The sequence below is a fragment of the Chionomys nivalis genome, chromosome 25 (assembly GCF_950005125.1).
Source record: "Chionomys nivalis chromosome 25, mChiNiv1.1, whole genome shotgun sequence".
Lineage (NCBI taxonomy): Eukaryota > Metazoa > Chordata > Mammalia > Rodentia > Cricetidae > Chionomys > Chionomys nivalis.
The window spans coordinates 17,783,513-17,807,682 of NC_080110.1; the positions used below are offsets into that span (position 1 = coordinate 17,783,513).

Genomic DNA, 24,170 nt, shown 5'->3' on the forward strand with positions numbered 1-24,170 from the left:
TATTGATATGGTATTCAATATTGTGAAATACTACACCAAGTGATTTAAATGTACTACTGTAGCAGTTCTATGAACTAAGTATACTATTATGTTTCAGATAGGGAAACTGGGCATAACCTGAACTAGCGAATGAATCTTCTTACATTTTACTGAATCATGTCTAATATATATGTTTACAATACTTTTTTATTGATAATATTTTATTGAGGCATGAATGCATATAAAATTGGTATATATTTATTGTATACCCCTGGCACATGGCTATTAGCACACATACTAGTGACACCATCAAACCATTACTCTTAGCAATGTCATAAGCCTACTCTAAAATTATTCTACTCAGAGTTTGGACGTTTGTCCATTTAATCATTCTTAAGTAAATTTATTTTATTGTTTTTAATTTTTAAAAAATATTTTTATTTATTGTTTGTCAATTTCATAGATGTAAACAATACATTTGATCACACGTCGCACATGGACTAACATGTAAAGAGGGCATCTCTGAACTGCTCATTTATAAATCTACCTTGGGATTTAAATTAGCATCAGAATCCATACAAGTAAGTTTTTGAAGGTTCTTTAATTTTTTCCACCTGCATTAAATCATTTCAGCTTATAAATAAGGCTGTTTCAAATGGCACTGGAAACATAACCTAAAAATAAACTTAATTAGATTGCTAAGGTTTCTAAAATAATAATAAGTTACTGCTTTCTCAAATATGTTAAAGCTAAAAGGAAAGTCGTAATTAAACCACAGAACATATCATACTCATAGCAAATAAAGAATATAATAAAGTGTAACAATAAACTTTACATAACCTTACAGTAAGATAAAAAATACATAATTAAAAGTAAGTTTTTAAAAAAGTCCTCCTAGCTAGTGAAAATGAGTGTAAAAATTTGGTATCTTAAAAAGATACTTTACATGGAAATGCTAACAATGATTCACATTGGAAAGGAGTTAATGGCAAAATGGTCATTTTGATACATTTTGATAATGGCAATCAGGATAACGGTAAGAATATCTTACTGTTTCTGATTTCTCTCTCTTTAGAAACTGTTTTGACTGTGCTACAAGATGCACATATTTTTGGCTATGTCTATGGTGCAGCTCTGGTGAGAGACTGAAATTTAAACTGGGAGAATGAGTGACTCCAACTTCCCACTCTTGTGTGAGGAGGAACCAGAGAAAAAGCACACATACTAAGAGTTCTATCTAGATTAAAATTTTCTGGATGGATTCCAGTCCAGGTACTGCTGGTTTTCATTTTCAGTCATGACTACTCATTGGCACAACTCAGGCACTAAGGGAAAACGGCGTTATTCTAGCACACACTGTAACAACAGCTCCCTAATGGGGTATATCACTTTGTGTGACAGGAGTTCCCTCTGTTGCAAGAATCTGATTTTGACTAAACAAACAAACAAAGCATATTAAGATATAAGTGGAACTTTTGAATAACCTTTATAATAATATTAAAGATTAGGCTATATTTTAATTTTTGTTGCTTTAGAAAAAAGGGTAAAATTTAGACAATTAGTGTATGATTTCCTCAGAAAAAAACAAATGCAAAGTATTTTTAGCAAATATATTTCAAGATATTTTCTCTAAGGTAATCAAATCCAGATCTGCATATAAATGCAATTTAGTGTAAACTAGTTTTTGTTAAGGGCTATTTGCCAACTCTATTAACTTTAATATTTGTTTATGTATACAGTTGAAATCGTTTCTCTTTACTACTACTTTTGTGTGATGTGAGTGCCCGTCTGTGTACAGGTGCATATGTCTGTCCAGGGACACACATATGGAGGGCAGAGACCAAGTTTGGTACCCCTTAGGAGCCCGTTACTTTGCATTCTTTTTGAGACAGGATCCATCACTGAGACTAGAGCTCACTGATCAGGCGAGGTGCTGCCCAGTGAGCCAGAGGAATCCTGGTGCCCTGCCTCCTACGTGAGATTATAAGAGCTGCCACCACCCAAGTGTGCGCACACTGGGACCACATTCACATCCTCGTGCAAAGAGCTTTACCAACTAAGCCATCTCCTCAGGCCTCTCTTTACTAATTCTGAGTTGATTTTTTTGGTTTTAGATTTATTCATTTATACTCTTGGTTTCCTTTATTTACCACAAACGAGCATAAGGCAGACATTTTTGTGCTCAATATACCCAACCTACATAAGCTTCAAAAACATTTTACAGTAGTTAGAGAAAATAATGAGGGGCAAGCTAAAGTAAAAAAAGGAGGACACTGTATTAAAGATCCATTTTTAAAAGATGCCCCAAAGCAAAAAATAAATTCGCGCCAATGATCTAGGAAACACACAGCTGACTGAGATCAGCTGCAGCTGTTAGTGTGAAGGAACTGCCCAGAGAATGCCAAACACACCTACAAATACAGGCATGCACCCATGCCAATTGCCAAAAGGACTTCTGTGACATAGGTCCAGCTTTAAAAAGAAAAGCAATATGCTACGAAAGAAAAGCTATATAATTAAGTGTTGCTCAAGTTGGATACAATTTATCTACCTGCTTTAGCTCTCAAAGAACAATACCAAGATCAATTGGCCCTGATATTTTCTCAACCTAAGACAGGTCCTGACACTTTTGATTGGTCAGCTAACCATTAAACTTAATATTGATGATTAAGAAGATGAAAGCTTAGGTATGTATCTGCTGTGATTAGAAATCAAATGTAAAACTTTGATGAACAGAAAATTTATGGGCACTATAACATTGGTATTTTTAAACTTCACAGAATGAACCAAATGAAAAAAAAATCCCAGCAGGAAATTAGAATATCTGGTTATGGAAAGCCAGTATAATTAGAAAAATGAGACAAAACTAACTCAAAATGATAGATAAAAATAAGCAAAGTTTAAATAACAAAGCTGCTTTGGAAAGCTGTATTCAAATCAAATACCAATATCATTTCAGCCACAAGAGATCGTCCCAGGTAATTTCATCTTCCTACACTAATTTACAGAAGCGCTACAAAGGCAAGCTGATTTATTCAAGGACAGCACAGAAAATAAGAAGTCAATTTGTCTCTCCTGAACAGTGTTTCTGCACTCCTTTGGAAATTTAGAAACTATCATCTCTATGCTTCTAATACAGATTGTTCCTAGCTCTAAGACCGCACTGTGTGGAGGGTAAGGATGGGTAGTGGTCCATGTAAGCTCACCTCTCCGAACACCTGCTCCCCAGCTAGTAGCATTGTCTCAGAACACTGTGGAGCCTTTTGGAAGGAGAGCATTGATGGAAGAAGTGGGCCACTTGAGTGGAACTTGAGGCTTTAAAACCTGGCCTCACCTGCTGTTCACTCCCTACTTCGCAAGTGTGAGTGCAATGTGACCAGCCAGTCAGCTTCCTGTTCTTGCTGCCAAGCCTCCACTGCCTGCTGTATGATGGATTGTATTCTTTTGCAACCATAGCCAGATAAGCCCTTTCTCCCTTAAAATGCCTTTGCCAGGGTATTTTATCACAGCAATATGGAAAAAAGAAAGAATGAAGATAGTGTGTATAATGACCGCAACCCTCACACATCAGTTACACTGAGATACTAGAGCACCTGGTACTAGTTTTTTCTTGCCTATAACACATTCTACCATGTTGTAAGCTTATTTAGCTAACTTTGCATGGATACACTTCATACCTAGCAGAAATGGCTATGGGAGAGTGCTCAGTTTGTTGAATGATCCCTAGCCCTAAGTACTGCAGGAAGAGTTTTTCATTGTGACTACTGGCAAGCTCTGTCAAGTTAGCCAGCTCCCAAATAACCACACAGAGACTTAGTATTAATTATGAATGCTTGGCTGATAGCTTAGGCTTGTTTTTAGGTAGTTCTTATAAGTTAAATTAACCCATTTCTATTAATCTGTGTGCTGCCCCAAGGATTGTTTACCTCGTGTGCATCCTTCCCATCCTGCTTGCTCTGCATCTCATGGTGTCTCCTTCTGACTTTGTCCTTCTTCTACCCAGCACTCTCTCTGCCCTGTTACTGGTCATTTCACTTTTCTACTAAACCAATCACAGATATATATTCACAGAGTGTAAAGGAATATTCCACAAAGCATGATTCTATATTGAATTAGTGTTAGTGATTTCCTAACTGCTATGCACTGGGTTTAGTAAATATGTCCTATCTTCTCATACTTTTATAATTCTCATTTTAATTTCAAAGTAGTTTTAAAGTACAAGTTGTTAAACATTTTCATTTTAAATATTGATGACATTTAGAAAGACCAATAATAATTCAATGAAAATTAATTAGTTGAAATGTAATTAATCAATAATTTGTTTTGAAATTTTATTTTCTCAAATATTGCATTAGCATTCTCTTACAAGTCTAGTAACGTCATAGGCATAATGGTAGATCAGCTAATAAAAATATTTTCTCTTCATCACAGAAATTTAAAATCTGGAAAAAATCTAAGTTTCAGGAGGAAAAGTGCACTCACAGATGTCAGTGGCTTGAATGTTTAGCAGAGATGAGGTGACACAGTGCACATAACAATGCTTTATACAGCATTGGCACAACTACAGCTGTGAAGAAACATAAGAAAAGTTTGTTTTATACAGCTATGTTAGATTTTCAAATGATATGCTCAGCATACTTTTATTCAACCTCCAGATCAGTGGTTCTCAACCTGTGGGTCCTGATATCTTGGGGGTCACATATCAGATATTCCATGTATCAGATATTTAAGTTTCGATTCATAGTAGTAGCAAGATTACAGTTATAAAGTAGCAATGAAATAATCTTATGGTTGGGGGTCACCACAACACATGGAAATATATTAAATGGTCACAGCATTAGAAAGGTTGATGATTTAGATGAAGTAGCTCTAACTTTAAAGCAATGAAACCAATTCTTAAAACCAAACAGTGAATTAGACTAAATATCTAGTTTTCATTAACCTTTGGCGATTTTTGTTTGAAACGAAATGTATCAGTGAGAAGGATGCTCTCAAAAGGTGTCTGTCACACTTCCCAACCTAATAAATGAACAATCAAATATCCAGACAGATTAACAAAGTGAAGACTATGACAGTGAGGAACTATATAACACATTAAAGACCAAGGGCAAGTACCCACATCAGGCTGTTTGACTGATGATGACTACAGCAGACTTCCAAATGGCAGGCCGGTTGGAGTAGATGGAGAAGGACTGGACCATGCAGAGATCAGTTCTGTCATCTATGGCCAGGGCTATTCCTAGTAAAGTCAGGGAAGGGCTCTGAAACTAACTGACTCTCTAGCATACCAGCCCTTTCCCTACTCCTACAGTACTCTCAGTATACTGCCCTTTCTCCACTCCTACAGTATTCTAGTATCCCTGCCCTTTCCCTACTCCTACAGTATTCTAGTATCCCTGCCCTTTCCCTACTCCTACAGTACTCTAGTATCCCAGCCCTTTCTCTACTCCTACAGTACTCTAGTATCCCAGCCCTTTCTCCACTCCTACAGTATTCTAGTATCCCAGCCCTTTCTCTACTCCTACAGTACTCTAGTATCCCAGCCCTTTCTCTACTCCTACAGTACTCTAGTATCCCAGCCCTTCCTCTACTCCTACAGTACTCTAGTATCCCAGCCCTTTCCCTACTCCTACAGTACTCTAGTATCCCAGCCCTTCCTCTACTCCTACAGTATTCTAGTATCCCTGCCCTTTCCCTACTCCTACAGTACTCTAGTATCCCTGCCCTTTCCCTACTCCTACAGTACTCTAGTATCCCAGCACTTCCTCTACTCCTACAGTACTCCAGTATCCCAGCCCTTTCTCTACTCCAACAGTACTCTAGTATCCCAGCCCTTCCTCTACTCCTACAGTACTCCAGTATCCCAGCCCTTTCTCTACTCCAACAGTACTCTCTAGTTACTGAAATCGCCACATAGAGTAAGTCCATCTCTCTCTCAGACTGACTGCAATGCTTATTCAGAGCACTGAAAATGTCTAATGAGTCATTTTAATGTGACAGTAGGCAGATGCAGGTCATTCTGTTAGGCTGAACAAACACATATACAAGACAAAAGCCAACCATGGCACATGTCCTGTGCTTTGGAGCAAAAAGAGGGCCAGTGAGATGGCTTAGCAGGTAAAATGATTGCTGCTGAACCTGACAACTAGAGCTCATGCTGAGAACCCATGGGAAGGTAGAAAATCAGAATGGAATCCACAGGGTCATTCTCTGACATCTGCACACAAGCTACAGAATCCTCTCGCCGCCCCTACACTAAGAATAAATTTAAAAAACATTAGGCGCAACAAAAACACACTCAAAACAAAAAGAGCCAGAAACTCTCCCTTGGGGCTGTGCTCTCATGCTTCAACACTATCAATTATGTCATATGTCTACTCCCAGTTTAACTGAATCAGTATAATTTAGAATAAATGAGATTCACTTGGTTCTAATGTTATTTTTATCTCCCTGATCAATTATACCCTGGACAAGATTAAGGTTCCCTTATCAGGAAGAGTTGCATGGATCTGAGTCAGTTCAGGTCTGTTTCATTGCATTCTATTTCCACTTATAAAGCAAAAAAACCAGGATGTATTGAAATGTTTAAAAAAAAAACAAAAATAAAACAACTTACTCCTTTTAGGAGAAGAAATAATATGACTGCTTCAATTAGTTATAGTAATAATCTATATCAAGAAAAAATATTAAAACATTAGTTAACAGTTAAGCTTTGGAAAAAATATTCTATAATGCACTGCAATAAAACTGTTTCCGGTACTTAGCATTCACTTGGGGGCTACTGGCTCATAACATAAAATATCTAAAAGTACTTTTAAAAACATATGGTATAAATTTAGTATTATAATGACTTACAGAACATTGTTTTTTGTTTTTTTTTCTGAAAACTCATATTTATGACAGACCACCTCTACGGTCTATCGCAGTGTTACTGGGTAAATATACTCATGCAAGACACATAGTGTTTACATAGTCAATAAAATCTTAAAACGTTGCCGTGTACATACCACAATCATTTACTAAACTGGATAATACCATTAACAACTCAAATTTATACCCCAAGTCAACTTAAAAACAGCTGTTTAAATAAAGTGAGGACAAAGGGTCAGATGGCTAAGATATGAGGCAAGGGACACATAACATATTTGTTCATTCTGGGACAGGGATCTATGGAATCTAGAGCTTGACATCAGACAGGAATTATGATAACCTTTCCACACAAATCCCTTGCCCTGCAAAGTCAACAGTTTTGATATAATTACTAAACAAGTGATATATTTCTAATTTTGTAAATAACTCTAGTGCCAGGGCTAGAGAGCTAGCCGAGTTGTTAAGAACCTTGTAGCTCTTGCAGAGGACCCAGGTTTGATTCCCAGCACCCACATGGTTGCTCAGAATCATCTCTAACTCAAGTCTCAGGGGATCTGATGTCCTCTTCTGACCACTGCAGGTACATGGGGCACACACATGCATGGAAGTAAAACACATACATTAAAAACAAAATACTAAAACAATTTAAAAAGAATACTAGGACCATACGGTGTACATTACATATACAAAGTAAGGATACATTCATATTCCATTGGTTGTTAAACACACACACACACACACACACACACACACACCCATATGTTTACCAACAAAGAAATGTAAGCTATCAAAATTCTAGTGGTACCATAAGCACCTTGGATACTCTCTTAGTTGCTTGTTTCCTTGTAACAAAGCTGCTTATTTTGGCTCCCTTTCAATAGCACAGTCCATCACAACATGGGAATCTTGGCAGCAGGGTCTTAAGGCACCCGCCACTCTGCATCCACAGCCAGGAAGCAGAAAGCAACAAATGCTATGCTTCTCCTGCGTTCTCCTTTTTATCCAGTCAAGAATCCCAAGGCATGCAATGGTACCATCCACATTTAGGGGGAGTCTTCCCATTTAATTATTCCCATCACCCAATCTACATAATCTCTTACAACTGCACCCAGGGATTTGTCTCCAGGGTGAGTCTAGATCTCATGGGACTGACAATAAAAATTAACTGTCACAGATACTCCTTGCTGGTTTCAGGCTTTCTTCCATCAGTCCGTCTAGTTTCGAACCTATTACTCCAGATTTACAACCCAATTTCCTGTTCTTGAACGAGTGTCTGCTAGAAGGCTAAAGGCCTGTTCTGAGGGCTCTGCTAGGAACAATGATGAGTCTGGCTTTCTGTATGTTCACTTTGATATGTCTTGCTGTGGTCTTGCTGCTCAACTTTAGGTTCTGATCTGCAAAGGGCATCTGAATATAAAGCCCACCTAACTCTATGCATAGGAAAAGTTAAAATAAATGTTGGGTGTATTTTCTGAAACATATTTCTACAAAGCATTTTCTCAAATTCTATGTCTTAAAATAATCATAATAAATTCCTTGTTTTCAAAGTAGTAGTCATTAGAACTACTTGCGGAACTTCTTAAAAATACATATATTCAAGTTCTGTACCTGGAGGCTTAAACTCAGGTGGTCACAGGCAGTTCTCCAGAATTGTAGAGTGCCAAATTTGATTCAGTGGTGCAATCCGAGCTAAGAAGCACTGTTATAAAAACTGAAGGAATGGCTATCCATTTCATTTTATTACCCTAAGGATACGATAAGAAAATCAAAGTGCACTGTGGCAAAAGGTGAAAGTTTCTACCTGGCTCCCAAATCTACCTGGCTTTGCACAGAACATAAAGAACAGTGCAGGCAAAACTAAAACATAAACCAATGTGTTACTATGCTTACTATTTGGATTTGTACATGTTTTTTTTTCCTGGCTGTGCAACTGTTTTTCTGATGTCTAGGCTTTCGTAGTCACTCACGCTGCATATAGCTCCACCCACTTCAAACATGAGTCAGAGCACTGTCCTTCCATTTGTACTGTGCTTTCCTAACAAGCACAGCTCTCAACACTCTGCTCGTGGCAGGTATGTATGAGAAAAACAGATAACACTAAGAGGAACGCATTTGTTTGACCCAGCCAAAGCTGATTACTACTTATTTGACAGTTGCTTCAATACTTAATGACTTCTTTAAAATACTCCCTTAAACTCAGTATAGTATTCATCCTTATCATTGTTATGGTTAATTCTGCACACAAGAAGCCATGTACACTGTCTACTGGCTCATCACCACGTTTCTCTTTGGGAGGTGGGGTTATAGTGAGAATGGTCCCCACAGAGTCACTAACTAGACTGCTCAGCCCCCGCTGGTGGACTCTGGGTTACATTACTGCAGGAATGGTGTGACTGGAAGTGGGCACTGAGGTTTCAAAAACCTATGCCATTCCCCTAGTGATCAAGCATTCAAATTTATGAGCCTATGGAGGTCATTCTTTTTCAAACCATCACAATTTCCTATTCAAACTTAATTTTATTAAAATATTAACTAATATATAAGACAACTACTACTAATAGCCTAAAGACTATTTTGAAACAAATTTAAAACACAGATTTGAAGCTCTATCTTATAGACAGATTTGTCATAAAATGTACCAACCAAATGCTATATTAGAAGCTGCCAACACATTTATCATTTTTTTCTGCAGGCAGAGTCCAGAGAGCACAGACTGAATATTACTCTTCTAATAAAATAACAGTATTAATGCTTTCTAAGTTCATAGAAATCTAAGTATGCTGATTTTTCTTTTAAAAAGTATTAATTCTTTAGAAATGGAGAAAACTATCCCAGTCAAATGGAGATTATAATCACAAAGCAAAACTTAAAACTATTTATAAACGTAAGTCCTACAAGATATACAACAGATATTAGTGAGATTTCAAGTATTTGCAAAATTTTTATTGTTCAGTAAATCCATTTTATAGCCAAAGAAATGATAATAAAATATAAAAGTGATATTGTATCTAATTTCCTCAATACTATTAATGCTAGATTTGCAAGAAAAAATTTTGTTATCCTAAATGCTAATTCAAGTCACAATATTGGCTGTGCATGGTGGCACAAGCCTCTAAAGCCAGCATTCAGAAGGCAGAGGCAGAGGGATCTCTGATGGGAAGCCTGGCCTTTAAGGAGTCATAGTACATTCAAGACTACACAGTGTTTCCCCAAAACAAAATAAGGCACGTCATTTAAGACACAATAATGGCCAAAAAAGAAAAAAAGTAGCCATAATAGTTGAAAAAAATAAGAATTATGACACAGAAAATATTTACTACCTTTATCCTGGTTTTCAAATGCTTCAGATAAAAGATGGTAGCAACAGCCCACACTGCAAACTCCTTTGACTTCAGACTTGGATGCAAATATCCGCAGAGTGTTTGGTGCAAGGTCACCACAAGTATGCAGACCCACCATTAGACAGTCCTTTAGAGACAAGGCAAAAGGGGGGTGGTCAACTGATTAAAAGGAGAGTTTAAAACTATACAAGGGAAGGTTTCACGTGTCTTTTCAAATATGTAAACTTTAAGTAGTCAATTCCACACAAAAGGTATTACGGATCACTTTGTATACAAACTAAGCAATTGTTCCTTTTAGCTAAAGTAGCCATATTTTCCTACAGCTTCTGGTTTTTTGTTTTGTTTTGTTTTTAAATTTCTTCATTTGTATTTTTCATCTCTTTTATAACTAATACTTGCTTAACAGCTAGATACTTCTAATTAAAGGCTAAGGTTGGATGAAAAATGCAGCTACTCAATAAACCTAAGATTTGAAATGTTTATGAGATACTATGAATATACTAGTCAAATTTCTTTTATTGATTGAACTTATTCAGGCTGCCCATCTTGTAAAACATGGTTATAAGAAACAGAAAAGGTACAAAATTGTCATTTCTAACATAATGCCAATATGTTTAGCTTACTCATTAATCAAACTTAGTAATAAAAAAATCAAGATATGTATTTTTGCTCTCAATTTTCCATCATGAATTTTATGTAAAAATTGTCTTATGAAATGCTTTTTCCAATTACTCATATCATAATAAATGCACTCACATGAAACTGAGTGCAAATGTATACATGCAGAGAATTTTGTCAACTACCAATCATCCACAGCTGAATCTATTATGGCTTTGTTTAACATGAATCATAAAGTTGAATTAAGGAGGAGCAAATCAGACTTTTCATGCAGACAATTTGTGTCCACAAAGCTTTGTCGTTTGGTACTAGAGAAGTTGCATTAAGGAGATACCCTTAAATACAGATATTCTATGGATCACATTATTATTAGATTTATCATATAAGTAAAGTCATACCAATTTCTCAGGTTTATTTTCACAACAACATAAAAAAGTCATCATATTCCCCAAATGCTATGTAAAGAACTATTCAGCCAACAGCCTAATTTTCATAGCGCCAGTTAGAATTAGCTGGAAAGGCGCGGTAGTGATGGGACTGTAGTACCAGCGCTCAGGAGGCTGAGGCAAGAGCATTGTCATGAGCTTGAGGCTAGTCTGGACTACGTAATGAGTGATAGGCTGACTGGGCTTACACAGCAAGACTCTGTCTTAAAACAAACAAATATTGATGATACTGTTTAAATAAGAGTCATCAAAAAACTGGATAATTACCAATAAGTCTAATTATACAAATGAAATATGACTATCACTAAGAACACAAAATTGAGAAATAGATAGCTGGCTTTAGAGTCCAGTTTGATACAAATGCGACTTTGAAAATTTATTTAACTTTTCAGTTTGTTATAGACTCCTTACAAGAATGTCTTCTTACATAGTCCAGGCTGTCCCTTAATTCAGGATCCTCCAGCTTCTGTCTTTATGTTATTTATGGTGTGTGCCACCAAGCTCAGGTTATACACTTCTAGCAATATATTATTATTATTTTGAAAAACTAAAGTGACACAATAAACTAAAATTTTAAATTTTAACTGGATAACCTAATTACTCCTTCTACGTTAATGAGGACTAATGTTTCCTTTAACTGATACCTTCTATATGTATCTGGCAGGAGGGAGGCATTGGAGAGATGGCTCATTGGTTAAAGAGCATATACAACTCTTGATGCAGGTTGGGTGCCTGGCCCAATTATACCTCTAGATCCATGGCATCTACCTTCTCTTCTGGCCTACGTAGCTGCTACACTAACATGCACAATGCCACACAGAGATATATACATAGTTTAAAAATAAGAATAAAATCATAAAAAAAATCTCTGTGGGGGAAGTCCCTTTTTGTAAAAGCCATATAAAACAAAGATTTAATGTACAAAGAATTCTAGTACTTTGTTTAGCCATTTCTTTTAGGAAGGTTTTTAAAAATTAAAAAAGAATAATATTAACTTCAAAAGATACCGTGTCTTATAAAAGAGTTAAGCTAGATAATCTGTAGGAGCTTTGGTAAATACTGGTTTAACATATAACAGCACATTTCAGACGTACTGTCTTTCAACTATGTAACTTCACAACTTAAAAAACATTAAAGCCTTAAAGAATTCTCATAGGCTATTCTTGCTCTGGGATAGTGCATGCCTGTCAATAAATGTATGCTAATTACCTTGTTATCTGTTCTCACTGCCCTGATTGGATCAAGTGTGGATGCATGAAAACATGCTGCAGTCCAGGAACACCTACAATTACTATAAGTGTCAATTCAAAACAATAAAAATTATGGAAACATCTAGACTTTTCTTGGACTAGATTTTAACAATCTCTGAATTGTGGATAAGATAATTTGGCTTACAGACACGTATTTGTGCTAGACATTTTATTTCGAAGTAAAATGAGGAAAGGGTTTTGCATTCCATAGTATGTCCTCATTAAATCTGGACAGTTGTGCATACAAAGAAAGTCAGCTTAGCATTTTATTCTTGATCTTTAGGACTGCTATGCCAGATAATATCACATTAGTAGAATAACAAGCTATTCATACTGTAGTCTATGTTGTGACAGGACTCTTGCAAACTAGAAGATTCAGAAGTAGACTCACCTCCAGATCTTTAATAATGTCATGTAACTCTGAATCAGCAGTGATAAAAGAGGTCAGTGGTGAATAAATACTTGGGTCGCTTGGTTTAGATGTCATATTTTTTTTCTGTTTCCTCACTTCAGACATTTCTGCATTGTGCACCTGTGATGAAGTAGGTTCAACGGCATCAATAGGCAGAAAGTCCATGAGAGAAAAGGCATTTTCAAAACACAAATTCCCTTCTTCAAGTGGCTGAGCACGTAGATTTCCTTGCTGTTTTCTGAGAACTGAAACTGCCGTCTCTGAGCACTCTGGCGCAGCACCAGCAGACAGGTCTTCATTCCCAAGGCTGTTCTTCAGTGCCCTCTCACAGTTTTCCTTACGCTTTGCTTCCTTTTCCGCTTTTATTCCTTTCTGCAGTTTCAATGCCAGTCCGCTGGCATCTTCTCTTGTCTGACCATGATACAGGTGCCAATGTTTCTTCAACTTCCTGTTTCTCTCCTTAGCTCCATGAGTATTACTATTTGAGGAATCGATGCCATAGACATTTAAACCATACTTTAAGGACAAAAAGGAGCTTAGGTAGCCTTTACCAGAACCCACATCAATTATCTGAGGAAAACAAGAAAGAATGAATTCAGGATTTCAGTCAGTTGGTAGTAGAAACATTCCAGATATTTTATTAAGATGAATAAACAAATGCAATATATAATTTACATAATCTCCTATGTTTGCTTTTTCAATGTTTGATTTCTATTAAAAACCAATCACCGATCACTATTATTAAACATTTTCCAGTTCCAGATAGCATAGTAAAACAAAGTAACAAGTAAGTAACAAACATAGTATTTGAAAGTGAGGAAGAAAACATGCTTTTATCATATATGACAAGACTGTGTGCAAAGTAAATCCTAAAGAAGATACTAAGATGAACTAAGCAATGTAGCAAGGCAAAAAGTAAAGAGAAACTAACAATGATTTATTAGCGCACAGACAACACCGCAGCAATGGACATTTTGAACGTAAAGTGGGGCCAGACTACAAACCTCAAACTCATCCCCAGTACATAGTTCCTCCAGCAAGGCTCCAACTAGGCTCCACCTTCCAAAGTTGCCCTAACCTCCACTTTCAGCACCGCCAACTGAGGACCAAGAGCCTGTGGGTGGCATCTCACATTCAAACCATGCTGGTTTACATAGTGTTTCATATAAATACAAATGCATAAAGTTATGAAGGGCAATGATAGAGTAAACAGCTTCATCTTACTCTAGTTTGGTATAGTTTAGTGGCAGAGCTCTCAATGAAGATTTGAGTACTGGATGTGATCTCTTTGGTGAGCAGAATAAACACTAGGAGGAAAGTTGAAAGAAGGGCATGGGGTGGAAATCAGAGAGATACCAAAAGTGGACAATACTTGCAAGGAAATCTTCTCACCTGCTTTAAACCACAGTAATCAGCAATACTACAGATTAGCTCTGCCATTGCCTGAACCTCATGAGATTTTTTTGTGTTCATAAACTGAATTGCCTTCACATTTTCACCTGAATGAAAATAGAGAAAATTAAAATACTGTTACTAAAGAGAATTTTAATGAGTTGTCACTTGATATTCACAGGTTTTTAAATCAACATTAAAATGGCATAAATTCTATTGTGATATCTGTGTGATTTCTATTAGTTTAACAGTTATGATTCAGATAGAATAAAATAAAAAATCCACAGATAATTAAAATCATTCCTTGATATAACAAGTAGTTAATTATAAGTGAGAAAACTGTACTACAAAAACCTGTTTCATCAAAGAACAGCTTTAACAGAGTGAGAAGTAACAACATGGAAATAGACATCCCTGAAGAACACACGCATGAAGATAAAACCAACTCCTATACACCAGTAAGAAAAACACTGCCCAATCCAAAAGCAGTGGCTACCAACAACATGATTATTTACACTTAACATTACCAAAGCCAAAATACAAATTAAACTTCCAAGCTATACTAGGCACATTTCAAGAGATTAAGAGCCACATGTGACTATTTTCTACTATATAGTGTATAGCACCAGAGAACATTCTACAACACAGCACTTTAGAGTATACACTATATTTTATGGAATAAAAAGCACATCTAACAAGGTATTCAACATAATCAGACATGTGGGAATTGGATAGTGGCAAGCTGAAATTTAGGGCTGGGTTAGAAATAAATAAATCTACTATGGCATGGCAGTATTCACTTGTGACATGTCTGCTTGTAGGCCAAGCTTCTTTCCTCTTCAATAGGAAAATGTGAAAACTTTACTTATAAAGTCTTCCCAGGAGTATATGTTTATTATATAGTGGCATTCTGTTGACAGACACCTGCCCAGAACAGAAAAGTGAGAGACTCCAGGATGGGGAGGAGCTTCCCTCCACACACAGCTGTCACTAGCTTGTATCTCTATTCTGCCTTGGACTGGCAAAGACAACATCCATCCAGACTTGGTGATGGCTTTATGTTTGCATATGCTGTTCTTTCTCTTTGATACCCAACGTACAGTCCTTGAGTTTTAGAAGGCGGATAGAAGGCCAGGCTTCACTCAGCTGAGGCCAGTTAGAAACAGCTGGCACTGGATACAAAGCCAGTAGCAACGTTGCTGATGAACTCAATTACAGCCAGAATGCCCTTCCCAGGGCCACAATTTCCCAAAAATCCTCTGTTTTGCTCCAGGAGGAATATAATAAAATAATTTTCATTAAAATAGTTAGAGATAAAGGAAACAACCATAAAAATGAAAAAATTGGATCAGAACGGGGATAAGCTCCCTCTACAATGAAGGATTTCTGAGGATCCACTTTTGCCATGCCTCTTAGTGAGGTGCATGCAAAACAAATCCTTTAATTAGCTTATCGGTTAAAAGTTAAAAGCTTAATGTGATCATGGGGAAATAATCAAGCAAACCTCTCTACATGCATCAACTCATCAGCGTCAGCAGAAACAATAAGATGAAAAAAGAAGAAACAAATCTGCATCGATTGTGCGACACCCACATGGCAGCTCACAACTGCTCAAAACTGGCTCCAGAGGCCCTCTTCTGACCTCTGTGTGCAACAGGCACACCTGTACACCAGCATGCATGCAAGCAAAACACTCACACACATAAAATGATCTAAAAATTTTTTTAAGAAAAAAAGGAGCTATAAATAATTTCTGCAACACTAAAACAATTTTGAATACAGTCTGCGAGTAGATAATGCTTGTAACGCCAAGGGAAAGTCCTGGATGAACCAGCACGCTACAGAATAAGTAGTATATCCTGGTTCTTAGGGATACATGTTAAAACACTTGCAGGTAATATGGTATCTGTGACTGATGGCCAAAGGATCCAGGTTTTTAAAAATGTATTTGTGGAGGTGCTTACAGCAAAAAGGTAGGATTTTAACATGGCAAATTTAGATCAAAAATATCCAAGGTCACTGTAGTATTCAAGCAATGTTTCTGTAAGTTTAGAGCTTTCTAAAAAAACAAAAAGAAAGAAAAGGGAGAGTTGGTGAAACAAAGAGAATCAAACAAGATAACAGACAGTAAGGATCTTGATAAACAATAAAATAGGTCACGTATTCCCTATTTTATCATTAATGTAATTATTCAACCCATTGGCTTTACTACTAAAGCTGGTTCCTCAGCATTGAACATGGTCAGTTTTTACAACCCCAGCCTCCTCATTGCTACTGTCTAACTGGGGTGTCTATTGGTATTTAACATAACTACGGGTATGAGTTTTAATCTGTTTGCCACTTGATTTTTTTTGTTTGGGCTGTCCCCACTTTGTGAACATCTCCCCGATTTTCCCAGCAACCACCATCCACATTCCTCATATTCTTCCCAAAGTACCAGCCAGAGAGACCATATTATCTAAGTGCAATAAAAACTAATGCAAGGATTTTGACATCTGTAGTAGCAGAATTCATACATGTTAGAGAGTTTGGAACTAACTGTGGTAAAGACACACAGGGACTAATGTAGCGGAAAGCATAGAGAACCGTATGTGCTCTTAATACAGGATAAGAAAACCTGTCCTTCTCAATACGAGCTGACTTATCAGTACTTGTAATATCCAGCAACAAGAAAAGACTGTAACGGATAGATGCACACATGAGCCATGTACTACTCTTAAGTACCTCTAAGGCTTAAGCCTACATCACAATCACACATACCAGTTCTCTGTTCTTTATTTACTTGAAGAGCTGTAAGCAGCTGCTCGAAAGGAGTGCACAGCCCCAAGCGTTGCACAGAGTAGTGTTTGACGGCCCGAGCAAAGGCTTCCACGCTCAACAGCTTCCGAGATGTTTCACAAAATACTTTGGGGAGATCAACAAAACCTGAAAAATCGGACAGAAAAGGAAGATATTTAAACTGTTTGAGATTTTAAAACAGCCAATGAACCCTGGGGATTTTACAGTAACTTACAAGATTTTAACTTTAGATTTTGTCAGTATCTCTAATAGTTCCCTTGCATTTGTTATTTAAATTATTGACCTCTGCAAAACCTGGTTTTAGCATTTTCTCCAATCATGTCATTAAGGATCAAATTAAAAATTTGGTCTTTATGTTTTCCAGGAGCAAAAACAATAGCAGTTTCCACTCTGAAGAGTAATGTAGTTGTTTAACTCATGAGCTGTCTTTTCCGACCTTCAATTGTGCATTTCAAGGTCTTTGCAACACTGTTATTCCTTATTCCTGTGGAACAGTACTGCACAGTCTTACTCTTCTATGTCATTGTTAAGGGACAACAATTTATTTCTGAGGTTTTCATTCCAATTTGTCCAAAGTGGTTCATAAACCTCAATGGATAGAGCAGTCCAAGTGAGCCCATTCATTAAAAAGTATTTTCAAAAATGAAATCAACATGTAACATAATAAAAGCAATCTCACAAAACCAACAAATTCAGTTGTTAAACCAAGTATGTAAAGCACTTACTTAGGGGTAGCATAAAATCTAGGGAACAACATTGATTTTACCAAGAACAAACAAACATCATAATACCATGCCATGACATCTTGTCTAGCATAGTTGACACTCACATCTACTTTTTAAAATGTCCATTTAATCATAATGAAAACTGTTGCTCTCTGACAAAACTAAAAACAATGTAACTAATGAATGTATTCAAATTCTAAATAAAATTATATGCTTCTGCTCCTATCCTTTTAAAACTAGCATCCGTTAAGTTGGAGGTATAATGTGTGATAAATTTATTAAATAGAAAATTGCAGAGATGTGTGACTTCAACTTTTGAATCAATTAAATAAAAAATAAAACCACAAAGTTACCATGGTAAATTTATTTAATAAAGATTTTAGGAAATTTTACAAGCTGAATTTACTGATACAGCCAAAAATAATAAAATCTACATCAAAATATTTAGACATGATGCAGAAGGGAAAACTCAGTCAACTATTAGGTGAGACTTTTAGGTTTAAGAGCAGTCTCAACATCCGAAGGTTCCAGGGGAGCAGTTTCTTAGAGTGGGATAGAATCAAAGTATTAGCTCACAGTGAGCAGAGGGGCCATTACAGCTGTCAGTTATTGGGCAATGATGCCAACAGAAAGAAATGTGATGTTTCTGTTAGAAAAGTTAGTTATCCTATTGAAAATTCTTGAAAATATTCCACTTTGACCTCATCCAATAATTTGCTTTTTTCATTACAAGCACCCCAGAAATTTTGGGTATTGGAGCCCAAGTTAATGTGGCAGCACATTTGAACAACGGTCAATTTTTAAAGGATTACATACTTTAATTCATTCTCCAGTTTATTCAGTCTAGAGTTCCACAACTAATTGTTTTTTGACAGCTCAGAAACACAGCTGAGGTTATTTTTTTTCCTGAGTGATTCAGTCTGTAACAGCCACGATTCACTGCTTTTAGAGATTCAAAGAGAACGATAAAGGCCAATGAGCTTATGTTTACTCTCCTCTGTGGTCCAGCACGTGAGAAGGCCATGGGGTAATGTCCAGGTCCTCACAGCCCCGTGTCTGCGTAATAGGTAGCACAGAAGCCACAGTGCTGTTGAGTTTTAGTTACTTCTTAGTTGTGTGCAAATATTCTTTCCCACAGGGAAATATGCATTTTTAAAATCTGCTGCCTGCTCCATCTGCATTTTCTGTGGCTTGATTGTTTTGCCTACACTTCCCTCTACTGGAAGTTCCTGATCTTCCTCCAGTGTCTGCTTCACTTGACTTGTCTGTATGACCTACATCGCTATACCAGGTCAGTTTCTTGTAGGAAAGGCTAGGAGAGAGCATGCGAAACAGATTAGCCGGAGAGCCGGTGGGTTGGCTCAGTGGGTAAAGGCGCTTGCTGCGCATTCTGACCACCAGAGTCTATCCTCACGGTGGAAGGCTAGAACTGACTCCTGCCAGCTGCTCTCTGACCTCCACAGACTCATCAAAGTGCACTGCCCATGCATCTACACTAACACATCATACATCAAACACACAACAATAAATAAATATAGGATTCAGAAATAATAACATAATAGGAAATAAGATGGAAAAGAAGCAGGAGAGGTTATTTTTGATAAACAGGATACCAAGATACCTCTAATCTGCTTTGATTTTTCTACCAGATATCAATATATACATGAAAACAAAAGAGCCAAATACACAGACTGTAAGAATCTTCAAGAAAAAAATGCATGAAGTTTTAAAACCAGAAATAAAACCAATGAATGTATATTCATAATTAACAAGTAAAATTTCAAACTACTTACCTGCTATTGTACTTGAATTCCAATAGAACTCTAAGGAAGATGAGCTCCATCAGGTTTCATAATAACTCACTGTCCCATTGCTAACAGGTACTGCACGTTTAAGACCATACACCAAACATGGTGTTGGACACTTTACCTGTTAGGTGAGCATGTTAACTGTGACTCTTATCTCATTTGCAGAGGAAATACCTAAGACTTGACAAGACTGCAATTGATTCAAATGGGCACACACTAAATGTCAGGGCAAACAAACTGTGGCAGTCTGACCTTACACTCTGCTCTTGATCTCAAGTTCCATCAGCATGCCACAGCGAGCAAAATAACAGTGGACATTGATGAACCTGACTCAAAATCAAGCAACTTCTGGCAACTTCTCGGGCAGAGATCAGCCTACAGTGGCAAGTTAGGATAATACACACTTGCTCTCTCTGTAATGGTTTCATCACTCCTCTTAATCCTTCCCTCTTGACTAAAAGTGATCCTGCTTCCAGAAATGCAAACATAATTAGGATATCTGAAATAATGAGTGTCTCTGAAAAGAAAGCAAAATATTCGTATAAGGGTTTCTGTGGCATCTACCTCTAGAATCATGGTAAACATAAAAACTGCTCTATGTTCAGTTGTAAAGCAAAAGTACTTTGCACACAACATGAATGATGGATGATGGATGGATGCATGCATGCATGAACAACAGCATATTTCAATGCACTTACTATTGTAGCATCATCAACTACGGAATTCTCCTAAGACTCCGTAGTGGTTGTAACCACTGAGGCCACTACGAGGACTTCAATAGCACCACTGAGCCTGTTAGGGAAGCATAAAACCTCATTTCAGCCGGAATACTTACAAATCTTAGGGTGAGACAAGAGTGACTTAGATCATACAGAATACAATAGAAGATACAAATATGTGCTAAAGTTACAGATACAACTGTGTTATAGGGGTGGAGAAATAGTTAATCACACAGTCAACGGACCAGAATTTCAGGAGGAATTGACAACAGTACCTTTCTGATTATTACCTTCACAAGGATATAAAAATATTTTGTTGTATTCATTGCTACAAACATTATTATTCCTGACACATCATCTTTCTCTTTTCCTATTTCCCGTGTTGATAAATAGCATTTCCAATCACTGCTAAAGTTAAATCGTTATAGTATTTTCCACATACTGTGTGCCTTCAGTAAAAATGTCCAACTAGCTATCCATCCCGGTGTACAATTTCCTTTCATTCGGAACCCTCCTCCCCATCACTACTGCGGCTCCAACTCCATTAATTCCAGCACTACAGCAAAGCCTCATGCTATTTGCCTTTGGATAAAAAGCACAATATTTCCCAAGTATTGGATGAGTTGAGGGTGTTTTCTCTAAAAAGGAAATTAATAAACTTTGTTTTTTGCAATAGTTGACTGTTGGGTTATATCTTTGTTAATTGTTTAATAGGCAAAAGTTAAGTCTGCCTTACTAAACTTTGAGAATTAAAGATGGGCTGTGTTAAATTCTATGAACTTTGCATCTTGAGCATACTATAATGTACCAAGAGAACACATATAACACATACTGCTGCTTTTAAAATGAGTCAATTATACGATCCAATTTGTGGTAGGATTTTTTTTCTTGCTTAAGCAACTCTAGCTTAATTTATAGTTGTACATAAAATGAAAAAATATGTTACTTAAAACAGGCAACCCATGTTTTTGGATCAAATAATACATATTAACAAGGACTGACATTCGGGTTCATACCATATCAATATTAACACCATAATGAATGCATAAATATCGCCAATCATTTCAAAAGCATTTTCACATTGTACTGCAGTATTTGTGAAAATTAAATTAAATGTAAAACTAGAAAAATTTACCATAATATTTTAAGATTCTTTATATAGTATTTGTTGGCAAATAAAATTATACAATGATACATATTTAGAAACACATTTGCTAAATAAAAAAAGATAAGAAGCCAAGTAATTCAGGGATGCCTAATACTATATGAAATACTAGTCTCAGAAGAGTGCACCAGTTCCCACTAAAATGGCATAAAACGTCCCAAGAAACACAGCGTACTACAAAGAACAGGGCTGGAGAGCATTTTCGGCAGGTAAGAAGCTTGCCACATAACCATAAAGATAAAGTTAGGATCCCCCAAACCAGTGGATCTCAACCTTCCTAATGCTGTGACTCTTTAATGCAGCTTTTCACATTGCAGTGACCCCTCCAACCAAAAACTTATTTTTTTGTTACCTCATAACTGTAATTTAGCTATTGTTATAAATTGTAACATAAATATCTGTATTTTCTGATGGTCTTAAGCAACCCCTGTGAAATGGTCGTTTGACTTCCAAAAGGGTTGCAACCCACAGGTTGAGAACCACTGCCCAAAACTCATGTGAAGGCAAAAGTCCAGCAGCCTCCTGTCATAGCTTATGCTCTGCTGCTGGGATAAAGACCACAACCAAGAGCATCTTGGGAAGAAAGAGTTTATTTGGCTTACATATCCCAATTACAGTCTAATACTGAGGGAAACCAAGGCAGAAACTCTAGCAGGGCAGGTCCCTGGGGCAAAACCTGAAGCCGACACCAAAGATAGAGAAATACAGCTTACTGGCTTCTTCTCCACGGCTCTCTCAGCCTGCTTTTTATACAACCCAGGACCACCTACCTGACCAAGGGTAGCATTACCACAATGGGCTGGCCTCTCCCATATCAATTATTAAATTACCCCCCCCCCCCACACACACAGACTTGTCTGCAGGCCAGTCTGATGGGAGCACCTTCTCAATTAAGGCTTCCTCCTCTCAAGTCATTCTAGCTTGTATCTAGTTGACAAAACTTAGTCAGCACCTCCCTCTAATTCCAGCTGGTGGGAGGGAGAGACAGAGACTCCGTGGAGAAGCTGGCTGGCTGGAATAGCCCAAATGACAAGCTCCAAGTTCAACATGACATCCTATATCACTGTATAATGTGGAGAGGAACCAGGGAAAAAAACTGGACTTCAGTCTCAGGTCATAACACACATGTACAAAAACATGCATGTGCATCCTCACAAAAACGTACATACACACATGCACATATACCATATAAGCATGCAAAACACATGCTAGAATTTTTTTTTTTTTTTGCAATAAGGAACAGCTTGAATGTTAGGGTAAAGAATAAGAATTGTATTCTATAGAATTTGGAAATTAACTGGAGAGCAATATAACAACTTTTATGTTGTAAGAATAAAAATCCCCCCAGCAGCTATTGCTAGTTGACGGTTGCTGGGAGAGGAGGACACATTTTCCCCTGATGTACAGCCACTGGCTCAGTAAACAAGTCTACGGCCATCCTCATACAAGTAACCCTAATTGAACTCAGTGGGCCACACATGGACACACACGCACGCGCGCATGCACACACGTACAAACATTAGAGAGGAGGTTAATTAGGAAGAAGAAAGTGAGGCGTGAAAGCAGGAGTGGGGGAGTAAGACAAGGTAACGACGGGAGAACAGGATTAAAATACATTACCTACAGACATAAAACTGTCAAAATCATAACAAAAACCTCTTAATGTGTTAAAAAGGATTAATAATGTTGAAAACTTATCTGAGAAATGAAAACAACTAGATCTGCAAAAAAAAAAGCTGTCTGACATACGTGTCATTTCTCATACATATACAAATATATCAAAAGTATCCTTTGGGCAATGCTCAGTGCATAGAACTTTCCTATATTCATCTAGAAAAACTATGATAATTTGCCTCTGAAGTTGTTTTAAAGAAGAAGACTAAAGTTCCAGCTGGAATGAATACTTCATTTTTTTGCTCTTTTATACAATTCCTGACGCCTGTGATCTCCCCTATTGGGATGTAAAAATTGTTTAACTTGTTCCACTACTGGATTTCCCTACAACAAGTTTAGTAAGAGCTAGATGAGAAAATCCTAAGTAACACTTCCAATAAATCAGGACTATAAACCTGCTGAGCATCTGGACAATCAGGTATTTGTTAGGTAAACGTTATCAGGTCCAGAGACATTTCAAAGGTCAATCACCCAATCGATCTCTGTTGTTGTCAGATAGATACACAATTAATTGAATGTCAGGTCTCTCTCTCTCTCTCTCACACACACACACAAACACACACACACACACACATCTATTCGTAGCCTAAGAAAGCAAACATGAGCAAAAATTACTGACATGCTCAGTTACATTTTGGCAATACCTATTAACCATCTTCACTGACCAGGCACTGTTCTAAATACATGGACAAAATACTCTGAACATTACTGCTTGTGGAAACAGACAATAAGAAAACAAGGAAGGAATACATTAGAACTATTAATGATTTTCGTGAAAAGTTGACTTAGTAATTACTTGCTAAACAAATCAATAGATTTATATATGGATATGAAGACCTCACACTGTGGAATCAGATGATGTAAAATTGAGAGTATGAATCTTCTATGCAAACCTCTGGTCCCTGAGAAATGAATCTAAGCTGCAAATTCACAAATTGAAATTAAATAATCCAATTTGCAATGCATTGTGAA

The 24,170-nt window shown here is 37.0% G+C and overlaps 1 protein-coding gene across 2 annotated transcripts in view; it reads right to left on the bottom strand.

Moving 5' to 3' along the window:
• The window catches only part of Mettl25 (methyltransferase like 25), a 64,832-nt gene that overhangs the window by 38,788 nt on the left and 1,874 nt on the right, over positions 1–24,170 (bottom strand). The window contains exons 2-6 of one of the 2 annotated variants that reach the window (XM_057758251.1): positions 20,339–20,432; positions 17,069–17,233; positions 14,309–14,415; positions 12,896–13,486; positions 10,170–10,317 (exon numbers count right to left, since the gene is read on the bottom strand). In XM_057758251.1, coding sequence (XP_057614234.1) covers positions 10,170–10,317; positions 12,896–13,486; positions 14,309–14,389 — 820 coding nt within the window. In that variant the 5' untranslated portion in view covers positions 14,390–14,415; positions 17,069–17,233; positions 20,339–20,432. The remainder of the gene's footprint in view (positions 1–10,169; positions 10,318–12,895; positions 13,487–14,308; positions 14,416–17,068; positions 17,234–20,338; positions 20,433–24,170) is intronic. The other variant, XM_057758250.1, reaches the window with a different exon arrangement.